This window comes from Octopus sinensis, linkage group LG5, assembly GCF_006345805.1.
Source record: "Octopus sinensis linkage group LG5, ASM634580v1, whole genome shotgun sequence".
NCBI lineage: Eukaryota > Metazoa > Mollusca > Cephalopoda > Octopoda > Octopodidae > Octopus > Octopus sinensis.
The window spans coordinates 84,200,874-84,216,858 of record NC_043001.1 but is presented as its reverse complement, the minus strand read 5'-3'; the positions used below and the strand labels follow the sequence as shown (position 1 = coordinate 84,216,858).

The window sequence follows — 15,985 nt, the reverse complement described above, 5'->3', positions numbered from 1 at the left end:
TTAAACGGCATCAATCTCACTGGGTTAAGACGGTGTACAAGGGCATGAGCGCGGTTTCTTCCTTTAGATCCAATAAATGAAAAATTAAAAGGAAAACTTTTAAACACTAAGGTTTATATACTGTAGGCAAGTCGCATGCCACAACGCACTTCTGTGACTCATTTCAGAGTTCGGAACTCAAGTATGAAGCAAAGCAGGCTTTGAAATGTGGCGAAAAGAGCAGCCACAACGAAGATAACAACAACAACAACAATTCTAGTGATAAGATGGAAAATCTACCTACTCAAGTTATGTATTTATAATTCGGTGATACTAAATATATTACTCACGTGATACTGGCCTAAATTGCGCTGGAGCTGGTAATACTGAAATAGAGAAAGATCAAACATGAGAAATAAAAATCTTCTTGAGATAGTGGTATAGACGTATAGTTTAGAATCTGGCATATACCATGCATATAATATACGTAAAATACATTCATATTTTACATAGATATATATACATATGCACATGCTCATTTACAGATGCACGCAGAACCACATACGCATATATACGTACACACATACATACACATACTCATTACATACATAGATACATACATACATACATACATACATACATACATACATACATACAACATACATACATGTATACATAAATACATACATACATGCATACATATATACATGCATACATACATACATACATACATACATACATACATACATGTATACATAAATACATAAATACATACATACATACATACGTACATACATACTACATACATACATACATACATACATACATACATACGTACATACATACATACATAGAAGCGTTCACGAAAATCTTGCCGTAAGGAAGAGTTCCTTTAGGCAAAACATATTTTCCTATTGATTTCGAAGTTCATTTACCTCCATTTAACTTGAAAGTCAGTGACAGAATTTAATTCGCGTTACGAATAGATAAGATCATACCAAGAAGTAGGAAACCAATTTACGGTAAAACGTCAATTTTTGTGTAGTAATATAGTCACGCTAGAAACCTGAACCAACAAAAAGCGGCGAGCTGGCTGAATCGTTAGCACGCCGGGCGAAATGCTTAGCAGTATTTCGTCTGCCGCTACGTTCTGAGTTCAAATTCCGCCGAGGTCGACTTTGCCTTTCATCCTTACGGGGTCGATTAAATAAGTACCAGTTACGCACTGGGGTCCATATAATCGACTTAATCCGTTTGTCTGTCCTTGTTTGTCCTCTGTGTTCAGCCCCTTGTGGGTAGTAAAGAAATAGGTATTTCGCCTGCCGCTACGTTCTGAGTTCAAATTCCGCCGAGGTCGACTTTGCCTTTCATCCTTTCGGGGTCGATAAATTAAGTACCAGTTACGCACTGGGGTTGATATAATCGACTTAATCCGTTTGTCTGTCCTTGTTTGTCCTCTCTGTGTGTAGCTCCTTGTGGGCAGTAAAGAAATAAGTATTTCGTCTGCCGCTACGTTCAGAGTTTAAATTCCGCCGAGGTCGACTTTGCCTTTAATCCTTTCGGGGTCGATAAATTAAGTATCAGTTACGCACTGGGGTAGATCTAATCGACTTAATCCGTTTGTCTGTCCTTCTTTGTCCCCTCTGTGTTTAGCCCCTTGTGGGCAATAAAGAAATAAGAAATAAGAAACCTGGAACTAGCAAATAATGCAAGAATACTATAACTGAGTAGTTTTTATATTTTGTATGATATCTGATGTGGCGAAAATTTCCTCAACTGAACACACCACTCGTCTTCATACTATTAATTTTAGTGAGCCTTAACGTGGCATCAGAAAGGGGTTCGAAATAGTGACACTATTGTTTGTATGCTTCTAGGTTATCAACAATTGACAACTGTAAAACCTGTTTTCAGAAAGAAGAGATGACATTGATATATTGAAATGAAATTTACGAAAGAATATGGAAGTATGGACTTACCTTCGTGGATACAAGTTGATATATCTTTGTTCCAGATTGTTCCATCTGGACATTCTCGCAGAACTAGATTATCGTGCACACACTGGTAAAACTTACGTGGGTCTCCTGTATATTCGTAGTATTTGTCAGGTAAACATATGACACATTCTCCAGTGAAGTTGTCAACGCAGAGGTCATCCACTGGGTAAACATGGATAGATAGATAGATAGATAGATAGATAGATAGATAGATAGATAGATAGATAGATAGATAGATAGATAGATAGATAGATAGATAGATAGATAGATAGATATCGGTACGTACATATATGTTTGTATGTATGCATATATTTTATTTATTACACTATTGTCTGACAGCGCTTCGCGTCGGGTTCGTTTGAATTTTCGATTTTTCGAATTCTCACTTCGTTCCGTCTCTTTCCTCCCAGTTTGTTTTACAGTTTATATATATATATAATATATATATATATATTATATATATATATATATATATAATATATATATATATATATATATATATATAGATGTGTGTATTTTTCCTTTGTTAACAATTAACACGGAAAAATAGAAAAATAGATAAATAGTTTCGTTTCATTTCTTCACTTCCCTGAAGAGAAGATTACATTATTTTATTCTTTTGGAATAATATCAGTGATATCTTCGAAACACGTGTCGGAAGTAAAAGTATTTGAATTACACCTGCGTTATATATATATGTATATATATATATATATATACATAACTTAACATAGAAACAAACATTTGCATGTGTGAGTGTGTGTGCACATTAACATGTGAATCGGTATGGAAAGGTTCCTGGACCAGTTCAGTAGCGTGCCAACAGATAGCAGCACGCGGTTGCATGCGCAGTGGGAGTTAGCAGTGACCTTCATGACACAGTGTGCCGAGTGACGTCACTGTGATTACTTCGCAACTTCGTATTTTCCGGATCACGTGTATGCTGTAGTCTTCGGTTTTGTCATGAACAGAAAGTTGGAACAAAGAGCCAACGTGAAATTTTGCGTTAAACTTGTGAAGTCTGTTATAGAGACTTTGAGCATGCTTCGGCAAGCTTACGGTTACGAGGCAATGGGTTGCACGCAATGTTTTGAGTGGCATAGACGCTTCAAATGCGAAAGAACATCCCTGAAAAGCGATGAGAAATCTGGAAGATCTAGCACGTGCGTCATCCCCGGAAATGTGGGATTGTGCATCGAGAATTCGCTCTCCCGAGCCAGACCGTCAGTTGAGAGTTCGACTGCGGCGTTTTGAAGCGTTTCAGAGAGGACATTCGGCCAAAGCAACCGGATCTCTGGAACGCAAAATACTGGATCCTTTACAACTACAATTCACCCTATCACCGAGCTCTCCTCACTCGTGAGTTTCTCGCCAAAAGCGTGGTATCGCCTCCGCACCCGCCAAATTCCTCAGATTTAGCACCTACTGACTTCCATCTCTTCCCCAAGATGAAAATGCAACTCAAAGATCGTTGCTTTAATACCAATGTCGAGGTCCAGAGCGAATCGCAGAAACTCCTCGACTCGCTTACGGAAAACGACTTCCAGGCTGGATTCCAAAAGTGGCAGGAATGTTGGGTCCGGTGTATTGTTGCGCAAGGTGACTTTTTCGAAGGAGATTATATTAAAACTTAGGTAAATAAATTATTTTTATTAAACATAACTATTCCTGGAACTTTTTAATACCACTTAGTACATGGATATACACATAAATGTCCATAAGGCGTAGGAGTGGCTGTGTGGTAAGAAGCTTGCTTATGAACCACATGGTTCCGGATTCAGTCCCACTGTGTGGCACTTTGGACAAGTGTCTTCTGTATAGCCTCGAGCCGACCAAAGCCTTGTGAGTGGATTTGGTAGACGGAAACTGAAAGAAGTCAGTCGTATATATATATGTATATATATATATGTGTGTGTGTATGTGTTTGTGTGTGTATGTGTGTATGTATATATGTATGTGTGTGTATGTGTTTGTGTCTGTGTTTGTCCCCCCAACATCGCTTAACAACCGATGCTGGTGTCATTTGACAGCATGGCCACTGTTAAATGACTGAAACAAGTAAAAGAGAGAGAGAGAATAATGTATAGACACGTAATATAATATAAGAATTTAAAATAATGTGAATTTACTACACGAAATGAATTATGTAACGTTCATTCGTTTCTACAGTTTATTGGTGATGGACACGATAATAAACAGATGCTGCCTCAAATCGAGTGCAGACCACGTACTGGCTTCGCCGTGTTTACCACTATTATGCAGCACTTGCTATGTTAGTAGGTGTCTGTCAATGAGTACAGATGTATATCTGCAAGTAACAATCGCTCACATAAATAAGTCAATTTGGGAGAAGGAAACTATTTAAGAAACAGAGAGAAATAGAAGAAAAGTTGTAAGCAATGAAAGTGAAAGAACAAATCCTGATCTTTGGCAGAGCTTGCAGCAAGATATTTTAAGACCTACCATTTACAAGGGTCATGTTCACAGGTTCGGTCCCATTCAGCATCTCAAGCTCAATCTTCATAACTGGAAAATGAATACAAATTCAACTGTTAAAGAATGAAAAGTTCCTTGATTAACTGAAATATTTTATAGATTATTGTCGTTGTTTCATTCGCCTAAGTTTAGCCCAGATGCAACAGCCCAATGATCAAAGGCATACCATCTGTCCTGACTTTTTCAAACACAGTACATTCTTGTTGCTGTTGTTTCGCCTAAATTTAGTTTAAAGGAAGGAACATGCGGTCAAGGGTACCTCATCAATGACTAGCCTGTCTTATTGTTGTTGTTTCGGCTAAGGTAGCTCAAATGGAACAGATCTATGATCAAAGACATCTTATCCGCGACCATCCAGTCATCACCTTTTCAAACAATATATAATTGTTGTTGTTTAATGCCAGGTCAGTCCTGAAACTTGTGATTTAAGGCATTCCGATGATGACCATACCGTCTTATTTGACAATCATAGGGTATTCCTCTTTTAACCCTTCGTGGGTCGGCGGGATCCCTTGGAACCCCAGCAAATTTTAAAAGTTATGCAACTTTTACAATTTTTACTTAAATAATTTTATATCTCATGACTTTTATTGTCAATAGTTTATGTATGCATATACAAATTTTAAGTTAAACATTTCCAGTCATATGGATATCATAGCATAAAATATGCTCATTGGGGTCCAACTGGACACCATTGGCTTTCTGTGAAATTATTTTTTCTTGTTCTTTTTTTTTCAGATATTCTGATGAACTATAAGTCAATTTTCTTCGTATTTGTACTGTTTTATTTTATATTTTGTGCCATATATATCGTTTACAAAACTATAAAAAACGTTGATTTCTTTCACTAAAGGTTTTATCCAGTCAATAAATCATATCTTAATTCCCCTCCTTTCATTCCCATTCTTTATGGATAGTGCGGAAGTGTGCAGAAATAAAAGGGGGGGGGCCTCGAGACCCCAATGGCCTCTTGTGTAATTCCAACCCCGCCGGCCCACGAAGGGTTAAGAAGGTCGATTTGAAAGAGACTTCAATGCTGTTTCTTGCAGGCTACGTGACCTCGTGCATCCTTCCTCGCTGGCTCAAATGTATACAGCATACAGTATACACACAGGAACTTAAATTTATGACTTATTCATATCAAGCTGATATTGGGGCGTCACTCGTCTATCGAGTGACGCTCCTATTATAAATAATTCTAAGAAAAAGAAATTATGTCCTTGTTCTTCATACTTGTTTTCGGAGAGTAGTGGTAACCCTGATGACGATATGTATTTACTGCGAAGGGTTTATTCAAATTACTATTGTTCACGTTTTAATTAGCTTAGCAATTAAAATATGCGTGTTTGCTTGTACCTGTTTGTGTGTGTGTGTGTGAGAGAGAGAGAGAGAGAGAGAGAGTGAGAGCGAGAGAAAGAGCGTTGTATATATGTGTCCATTTGTGTGTGTAAATGTGTCTCTGTGTGTATGTGTGTGTTCATGTGTGTGTGTTGGTATGTGTGTATGTGTGTGTGTTCATGTGTGCGTGTGTGTATGTGTGTGTGAGTGAGTGAGAGAGCGTTGTATATGTGTACCCATTTGAGTGTGTATAGAGTGCATGTGTGCGTCTGTGTGTGCGTGTGTGCGTCTGTGTGTGCATGTGTACATCTGTGTGTGCATGTGTGCGTTCATGTGTGTGTGTGCATGCTCCTGTGTGTGTCTGAGTGTTCATGTATGTGTGTATGTGTCTGTGTGTGTAGTAGTAGTAGTAGTGGTGGTGGTAGTAGTAGTAGTAGTAGTAGTAGTGGTAGTAGTAGTAGAAGTAGTAGTAGTAGTAGTAGTAGTAGTAGTAGTAGTAGTAGTAGATCTAAGTATAACCAGATTGCCAAGAGAACAAATGAAAAATAGTGATAATGGTTTGGCCAGCACTCAGCACTTCGATACTCTCGCCCCGAAACATCCACCTCTACCCCGAAAGCATACCAGTATGTCAGACAGATGAGGACAAATCGTTGATAGTCCTCATCTGATCATCTGGTAGATCATCCCCTATTTAGCTGACCTATGAATAAAAGTATTTCAAACATGACTGTCCCATCGATTTTCTAAATGATTTTTATTAGTTGGAGGTAGAGAGTCAGTATTCATGATCTTTCAATACCGATCTAAACTTGTTAGATCTATATAATCGATATCCGACCTGAATAAATCCTTAGGTCCATATCTGCAGTATGCGCTTACCATAAAGTGAACTCCGCTTAAATTTACGCAAGGAGTAGGTGACGTTATGGCAGGTGTCTACTTTAAGGCGGCGTGCTGGCAGAAACGTTAGCACGCCGGGCGAAATGCGTAGCCGTATTTCGCCTGCCGTTACGTTCTGAGTTCAAATTCCCCCGAGGTTGACTTTGCCTTTCATCCTTTCGGGGTCGATAAATTAAGTACCAGTTACGCACTGGGGTCGATAATCGACTTAATCCGTTTGTCTGTCCTTGTTTGTCCCCTCTGTGTTTAGCCCCTTGTGGGTAGTAAAGAAATAGGTGTCTACTTTAAAGGTCATACAGTAAGAAAATTGTGGAATGTCCAATACTTACTGTCACCACATTTCCATACTCTTTGGTCCCAAATAGTTCCTGGTGGGCACATTAGGAGATACATAAGTCCATTGGTACATTGATAGAATTGATTGTCAGCTCCTGGATCCGGTTGATATTCGCCGTGGTTGCATGGCATACAGTCGGTTAGATTACGGTCTATCATACACCAGTAGGCTGAAATAAAGTTACTGAAAGTTACACATTATGTACAAGAATGAAAGCATTTTAATTGCCAATAAATCCAGCATATTTATATAATATAATATGGTTATTATTATATAGCAGCTTAAAGGCGGCGAGTTGGCAGAATCGTTAACACGCCAAGCGAAATGCTTAGCGGCATTTCGTTCATCTTCGTGTTCTGAGTTCAAATTCCGACGAGGTCGACTTTGCCTTTTATTATTTCGGGGCCGATGAAGTAAGTACTGTTACGCACTGGGGTCAATGTAATCGACTTACACCTCCCCCATAATTTTGGGCCCTGTGCCTATATAGTAGAAAGGATGATGTTGCAGCTTAGCTTTGTTAAATTCACTACTAACAGGGTTACTGTAAGGGGCTAGCCCAGCTTGCTCTATGGTATACAATACGGTTACTATTACAAAGTAGTTTAAGGCGGCGAGCTGGCAGAATCGTTAGCACGCTGGACGAAATGCTTAGCGGTACTTCGCCCGTCGCTATGTTCTGAGTTCAAATTCCGCCGAGATCGACTTTGCCTTCCATCCTTTCTGGGTCTATAAACTAAGTACTAGTGAATTACTGGGGGGAGGGGGTCGATGTAATCGACTTATCCCTCCATGGAGGCACATGGCCTAGTGGTTAGAGCAGCGGACTCGCGGTCGAGGGATCGCGGGTTCGAATCTCAGACCGGGCGTTGTGTGTGTTTATGAGCGAAACACCTAAGTTCCATGCAGCTCCGACAGGAGGTAATGGCGAACTTCTGCTGACTCTTTCGCCACAACTTTCTCTCACTCTTTCCTCCTGCATCTTGCAGCTCACCTGCGACGGACCGGCGTCCGTCTTGGCTCGAGAAGGAACAGACTTATCCCTTCCCTAAAATGGCTGCCCTTGTGTAAAAATTTGAATCCATTATAAAGCAGCTTAGCTAAGCTAAAATCACTACAAAAATACTTAATGTAAGGAGCTAATTGCCTGGTCCAACCAGATCTATAACACAGTATGGCAACTACTATAGAGTAGTTTAGCTTATCGTACCTAAAACCAGTGTTAACTTGTTTAATGTAAAGAGGAACTTATCTGGCTGGTTCTGCTATGTAGTACAATACAGTTACTATTATTTCATAGCTTAGCTAAAGTTACTCCTAACATGGTTAATGTAAACGGCAGACTCTCTGACCTGGTGTCCAATATTTCCACTTGACATCCGTTACATAGTAGCTTAGCTTCCTTAAAGTCAATACTGATATCGTTTATATAAATAAGAAATCATATGGCCCAGCTTGCTCTATGGCACAATATGGTTATTATTACAATGTTGCTTAGATTAAATAAAGTCACTTCTAACATAGTTAAATAAAGGTGTGATTAATCTTAGGCCAGCTTGCCGACCTAAAATAGCATTGTGAAGCTATAGACACATATCAATCATGATGGAACACAACTATAACTGCCCGCTAGAAGTAGAACTCTCATTTAAATTACCAATAATAACACTGGTAATTACAACAGAAAATCAATTGTAGTCTGTTATACACACACACACACACACAACTATATATACATATATATATATATATGTTTGTATATATATATATATATATATGTGTGTGTGTGTGTGTGTATGTATGTATATATGTATATGTATATATATATATATATATACATATATATATACATATATATATATATATATTATATATATATATATATATATATATATATATATAAATATATATATATGTATATTTAAATATATGTATATATATATATATATAAAATTATAAATTAGGGTATCTACGAGATACCACCATGCAGAAAATAGCAGCCATGATCTGGTTTAGAGTCGGATCATTGCTGCTATTTTCAGCATGTTGGTATCTCGTAGATACCCTAATTTATAATTTTAATAATCATTACCTTTGAAGGGTATTTTTTCCATGCTGACCACTTGATAAAATCGTTATTTTATTTTTAAATTAACGATCTTGTCCTTATTTATATAAATGTGTATATATATATATGTATAAATACATATATCTGAATAAGTATGTATGTAAAATATATATAGTAAACGTTTAAATAAAAGGAAAAAAACATTTCAGTACCGGCTTCAATCATTGAGACTTTTTCAATTGTAAGTATGGTAAACAATTAAATTTTGGAAAAATTAAATGAAAAGTTTTTTAAAAGTATATCTACATAGTATTCAAATACAAGGGGCATTTTCCTTGTTTCTGCTTGTCTCTATCTTTCTTGTTTACTCTTGTGGGTAGTAGGATGCTAAATGTTCAAGTGCCTTGAAAGTGACTTGTTGTGGATGTCAAGGAAGGAAGTTGAGCTCATTAGGAGTAGGGACTTTGATTATCATGTCTGTGACTTTCGTGAATATGTTACTTATTTTCTCACTTTCGTGTACCTTGGGAATACCGAGGAATTGAATAGTTTTACTTTTGAAATTGGTAATATAGTTGTAGTCTTTGTCGGACAGCCTACTCCCTACTCCTAGTGATCTAAATTGGGACCTATAATAGCAGGACCCGCATGCAAAACCGACCGCTTCAATAACTTTGTAGATACCTACATAAAAACATTCCTCACGCATGTCAAAAGAGAGACAGAGACAGGCAGAAACAAGGAAAATGTCCCTTGTATTTGAATACAATGCAACTATTCTTTTAAAAACTTTTCTTTTTTTCTCTCTTTTTTCTTTTTTTACCTGTTTCAGTCATTTTGACTGCGGCCATGCTGGTGCAGCGCCTTTAATCGACCAACTCGACCCTGGGACTTATTCTTTGTAAGCCCAGTACTTATTCTATCGGTCTCTTTTGCCGAACCGCTAAGTGACGGGGACATAAACACACCAACATCGGTTGTCAAGCAATGCTAGGGGGACAAACACAGACACACAAACATACACGCACATACATATATATATACATATATACGACGAGCTTCTTTCAGTTTCCGTCTACCAAATCCACTCACAAGGCTTTGGTCGGCCCGAGGCTATAGTAGAAGACACTTTCCCAAGGTGCCACGCAGTGGGACTGAACTTGGAACCATGTGGTTGGTAAACAAGCTACTTACCACACAGCCACTCCTGCGCCTTCATTTAATTTTTTCCAAAATTTAATTGTTTTCCATACTTAGAGTTGAAAAGGTCTCAATAGCTGAAACCGGTACTAAAATGTTTTTTATGATAAAATTATTTTATCATTTTCTACCCTGACTTTATATATATATATATATATATATAATGGAAGAGGCGAGACACAGAAAGAAAAGGGATTAATGTAGATTATTATAGAATGAATAGATATCCTTACGCCAGCAAGTCGATTCATCGATGCCTAATTGATGTTTAGATGGACAGTTACAAGAATATGATCCATAAGTATTCCTACACATCTTATTACAGCCACCGTTGTTCACTTTACATTCATCAACATCTGAAAAGCATAAAAACAAACACATTAATAACAGCATTAACGGCAGGTTTAGAAGTTCAAGTTGAAAAAGTTTTCTGAAGCAGGCCACAAAACAGTCAGTGCCAAGTTCGTTTTCTGTAAGCAACGTACTTATCTAGAACTTTACATTTACAGATATGTATGCTTCTACTTGCTCGATCAAGAGAATGTGGCATGGCTGAGTCATCGGTATTGGTGTATTATTTCTAATTTTTTTTGCAGGTTTTTTCTTGTTGTTGTTGTTGTTTGTTTGTTTGTTTTTACTTCTTTTATTCATTGAACTGCAAATATACTGAGGGAACTGCTCTGAATGGTTTTAGTCGAACAAATCGTCTCCAGGACTCATCTTTAATTTTTCCCTTTTATCTTTTATCTGCTTCAGTCATTAGACCGCAGCCATGCTGGGGTACCGCTTTGAAGAACTTTTAGTCGAATGAATTAGTCCCATATAAAATGTTTGTATATGCATAAATATATGTGTGTGTGTGTGTGTGTGTATGTGTGTGTGTGTGTGTGTGTGTGTGTGTGCGCGCGCGCGTGCGCTTTTATATATATAGATAGTCTAGAAGTCAGTCATGTGTATATATAACGTACTTCGTAACTACTTTGCCATGCCTGAACATATATGCTTTTCCTTTTACTTGTTCAAGAAGCTGTGACCTTGCTGGGACACTGCCATGGGTATTGTTGTTTATTTATTTCATTTCATTTCGACGGCACACTTCCCGTCTTTGGTTTTGATGAACGGAGGAGTTACACATCACCCTCTCCAAATCCATTTCGTAATATGTTCACTCGGTATCTCAGATAAATATTTGTCTAATATTTTTCAGTACATCCACACATTCACTTTTTAAATCTCTGAGGTTTTTCTTGGCAATGTATATTTGTGAACTTATATATACACTTATATAATCATATTACTTAATCGTTTGCTAGTTAAACTAATGTATTCTAAAATAGACAGAATTTTTTCTCGTAGATGAACACGATGAATATGTAAAAGTGGAGATGTCAACAGCTATACCAAGAGGTAATATCAATTCCTTTTCCTAAATATATGAATATATAAATATATGAATTGCCTATCACAGATATAAAGATGAGATAAATGTTTACACATTGATGTAAATTATTTCTCATATGCATATTAATGTATACTGAGTAAATGTTAGAAGCGTATATATGGAATGCGTGTGTGTGTATATGTGTGAATGAGTGCACATGCGTATGTATATATGTTTCTTTATTACCCACAAGGGGCTAAACATAGAGGGGACAAACAAGGACAGACAAACGAATTAAGTTGATTACATCGACCCCAGTGCGTAACTGGTACTTAATTTATCGACCCCGAAAGGATGAAAGGCAAAGTCGACCTCGGCGGAATTTGAACTCAGAACGTTACGGCAGACAAAATACGGCTACGCATTTCGCCCGGCATGCTAACGGTTCTGCCAGCTCGCCGCCTGATGCGTATGTATATATGCGTGTGTGTATGTGGGTGCGCGTGCGTATGCGTGCGTGCGTGTGTGTGCGTACGTGATTGTATGATATTTTCAGTCAGAAATATTTTTGCAAAACTGTCGTAAGTGGGACATACTACACTTTTGAAAAATGCTAAACCGTTGCACTACACTTTAACAATTTTCATATCTTCGTATCTGAAGTAGCTGAAGATACAATAGTTTGACCAAAAGAACCGGCTATTGCAAGCAAAAATAAATGCTGAAAAATCGTAGTTGGCCAAATTTGGATGTACGACAGATTAGTATAATTGCAACTATATATATTATATTGTGTTGCCCTTCCTGTAGGTATATATTCTTGTATGTATGTATGTATGATGTATGTATGTATGTATGTATGTATGTATGTATGTATGTATGTATGTACGTACGTATGTATGTATGTACGTACGTATGTATGTATATATGTATGGATACATTCATACTCATACGTATACACATTTATGTGTACATGTGTACGCATGGGAATATGAGTGTTAAGCATAATATATATGTGTATGTGCAGTGTGTGTGGTATGTGCATGGGGGAAGAGAGTGTGTGTGTAGTATGCATGTTGATTCATACACGCATAAATATATATATGCATACACGCATGTTTATGTTCTTATCTATACACACCTATACATATATGCACACACATTTACACAAGCATTCACACACACGCATAATATATATGTATATATATATATATATATATAGAGAGAGAGAGAGAGAGAGAGAGAGAGAGAGAAAGAGTGAGAGATAGAAATGAAAAGGTATATTTAAATACATATATACACACACACTCAAACACACACACAACATATACATATATATATATATATATATATATATATATATATATATATATATATATATCGACATTTGAATGTATATATAATTGAATGTATATACATATATATATATATATATATATAAATACATTTCTAATCTTCATTGTGTTATATATCTCTTTTCCCTTTTTACTTGTTTCAGTCATTTGACTGCGGCCATACTGGAGCAACGCCTTTAGTCGAAGAAATCGACCCTAGGACTTATTCTTTGTAAGCCTAGTACTTATTCTATCATCTCATATGCCCAACCGCTAAGTTACGGGGTCGTAAACACACCAGCATTGGTCGTCATGCAATGATGGGATGAGTCAAACACAGATACACATACATGTGTGGTGTGTGTGTGTGTGTGTGTGTGTGTGTGTGTGTGTGCATGACGGGCGTCTTTCAGTTTCCGTCTACCAAATCCACTCACAGGGCTTTGGTCGGTTCGGATCTACAGTGGGATACACTTGCTCAAGGTGCTACGTAGTGGGACTGAACCACAGTTGATGATTATCCGGAACGTAGAGATTAACAATGAACATTGAAAAATATTTCTTCTCTAAAATAACGTTAGTAATTCGAAAATTATTCATTTCGGATGCAACTGACTGGTTATTATTTTATCGACGTCTGAGGAATAAGACAACAAAATATTTTAGATGTGGTTCACCCTCGTAATGGAAAGTGAATTGAGCTAAGCAATATAAGCCATTTTCTCTGAATTCCTGATGTTGCTATACATCACCTATGTTTCGTTTACTGAAGAAAGCAAAAAGTTTGAATGAAACGAAAGAAATGAAAAGTTCTCTTACCTTCACATGAGGCGCTATCCTTGCTCAACTGGAAACCATGGACACAGGAACAAACAAACGATCCAGGTTGATTGTAACATAGCTGGCTACATCCTCCATTATTCATTAAACATTCGTTGACATCTGAAAGGATTCCATTATTTTCGTAAGACTAACTTGGTAAGGATTCTAATGATGAGGAGCCAGATGAGAAGATATGATGGAAAGGAAGGGAAATAATAGAGAGGGGAATAATAACGAAAGGGAGAATTATGCAGACGGTACAAAGTATGATGTGACTATAATGAGAAGGACAGAAAAGATGATGATACTGATGAAGAGGCGACGAAGTCTACGTATAAATTATTAGTCAAATCCAATGTCATTGCAGAAGACATTTGCTTCAGGTGTGCTGCAGCGTGGGGTCGAACTAGGATCCACATGGTTGCGAATAAAACTTCTTAAACCATATAGCTAACGTGTATATGTTGCACGGTTTCATTCTACTAAATTCTACACACAATTAGTCAAATTACGGAAGATACTTGCCTCAGGTGTGCTGTATTGTGGGATCGAACTAGGAATCACACGGTTGCGATAAAATTTCTTAACTACATAGCTAACACACACACACACACACACATATATATATATATATATATTATATATATATATATATATATATATAATATATATATATATATATATATATATATATATATATATATGTATATATATTAATATGGCGATAACAATTAATTTCCAGTAAACGCTGCCATAATCTCTTTTATAGAGACTTAGTAATTTTAATATTTCTATTATATATATATATATATATATATATATATATGTTGCGTAGTTGCTGCGAAGCGATCGCCTTTACCACACATCAATGTCTCCACCAAATAACAACTTGCTACCTTATAATTGTACTAAAATTTTTACCCGCGCATTTCTTTCTCTGAAATAAGCAGTAAAGGTCACATAACCAACGTAACCAACAAGGTCAGTAATAGTCAAAGCGATAAATGAATCACCAAACGCTGCAACAATATCCAAGGTCAACAAAGGTCACAGCGTAACCAACAACGACTATAAAAGTCACAGCAATAACATCAATCACTAAAGGTGATCTCCAAGGTCAGTAGAAGTAACCGCGATAATTAATGAAGTTAGTAAACGTCACAGTTAAGATTAACGCGATCAGTAAAAGTCACAGCAATAACCAACGAGACCGATAAAGTCACAGCAATGTCTAAGATCAGCAGAGGTCTCAGTAATAACTAACAGGGTCAATGACGATCATTGATATCCTACAAGGTCAGTAAAAGGACGTAGCACTATGAAAGGTCAGCAGAGGTCACAGCGATATTCAAGATCAGTAAGTGTCACAGCTATAACTAACAACGTCAGTAAATTTCACAGAGACAGCCAAAATCAGTGGTAGTCAATTTCACAGAGACAGCCAAAATTAGTGGTAGTCAATTTCAGGAAAGGTCGTAGTAATATCCATCGTCAAGAGAGGTTACTGCGATAATCATTTGGGTTAGTAAACGTTATAGGAATAACCAACGAGGTAACTAAAGGTTAAATCATAAACTAACATGATAAGTAAAGGTGACAATGATAACCAAAAGTGTTAGTAAAGGTCACAATGATTGCCAACAAAGCAATAAAGGTCAAAACAATATTAACCAACACGTTCAAAATTTGAATCTTACCTTCACATGTTTTCATGTCAGTCTGCAGATGATAGCCATTCTGGCAACTGCAAAAATGGGTTCCAATAAGATTATGACACAGTTGAGAGCAGCCGCCGTTTTGATGTTCACATTCGTTGATATCTGTCAAATACATAGACTAGGTTTGAGCGTTTGTATATAGTGGCCAGTGGCTGAGTGGTAAGTTGCCTGCTTACCAACCACATGGTTCTAGGTTCAGTCCCACTGCGTGGCACCTTGGGAAAGTATCTTGTTCTATAGCTTCGTGCCGACCAAAGCCTTGTGAGGAAATTTGGTAGACGGAGCTGAAAGAAGCCTGTTGCATGTGAGTGTGTGTGTGTATGTGTTGTCTGTGTTTGACCCACCACCACCATCACTTGACAAACGATGTTGGTGTATTTATGTCCCCGTAACTTAGCGGTTCGGCAAAAGA

At 37.3% G+C, this 15,985-nt stretch overlaps 1 protein-coding gene across 2 annotated transcripts in view; it reads right to left on the bottom strand.

Moving 5' to 3' along the window:
• The window catches only part of LOC115212200 (fibrillin-3-like), an 84,661-nt gene that overhangs the window by 957 nt on the left and 67,719 nt on the right, over positions 1-15,985 (bottom strand). The window contains exons 24-30 of one of the 2 annotated variants that reach the window (XM_036502790.1): positions 15,553-15,675; positions 13,853-13,975; positions 10,552-10,674; positions 7,043-7,219; positions 4,444-4,502; positions 1,959-2,142; positions 330-365 (exon numbers count right to left, since the gene is read on the bottom strand). In XM_036502790.1, coding sequence (XP_036358683.1) covers positions 330-365; positions 1,959-2,142; positions 4,444-4,502; positions 7,043-7,219; positions 10,552-10,674; positions 13,853-13,975; positions 15,553-15,675 — 825 coding nt within the window. Of the gene's footprint in view, positions 1-329; positions 366-1,958; positions 2,143-4,439; positions 4,503-7,042; positions 7,220-10,551; positions 10,675-13,852; positions 13,976-15,552; positions 15,676-15,985 lie in introns of both variants that reach the window. The other variant, XM_036502789.1, reaches the window with a different exon arrangement.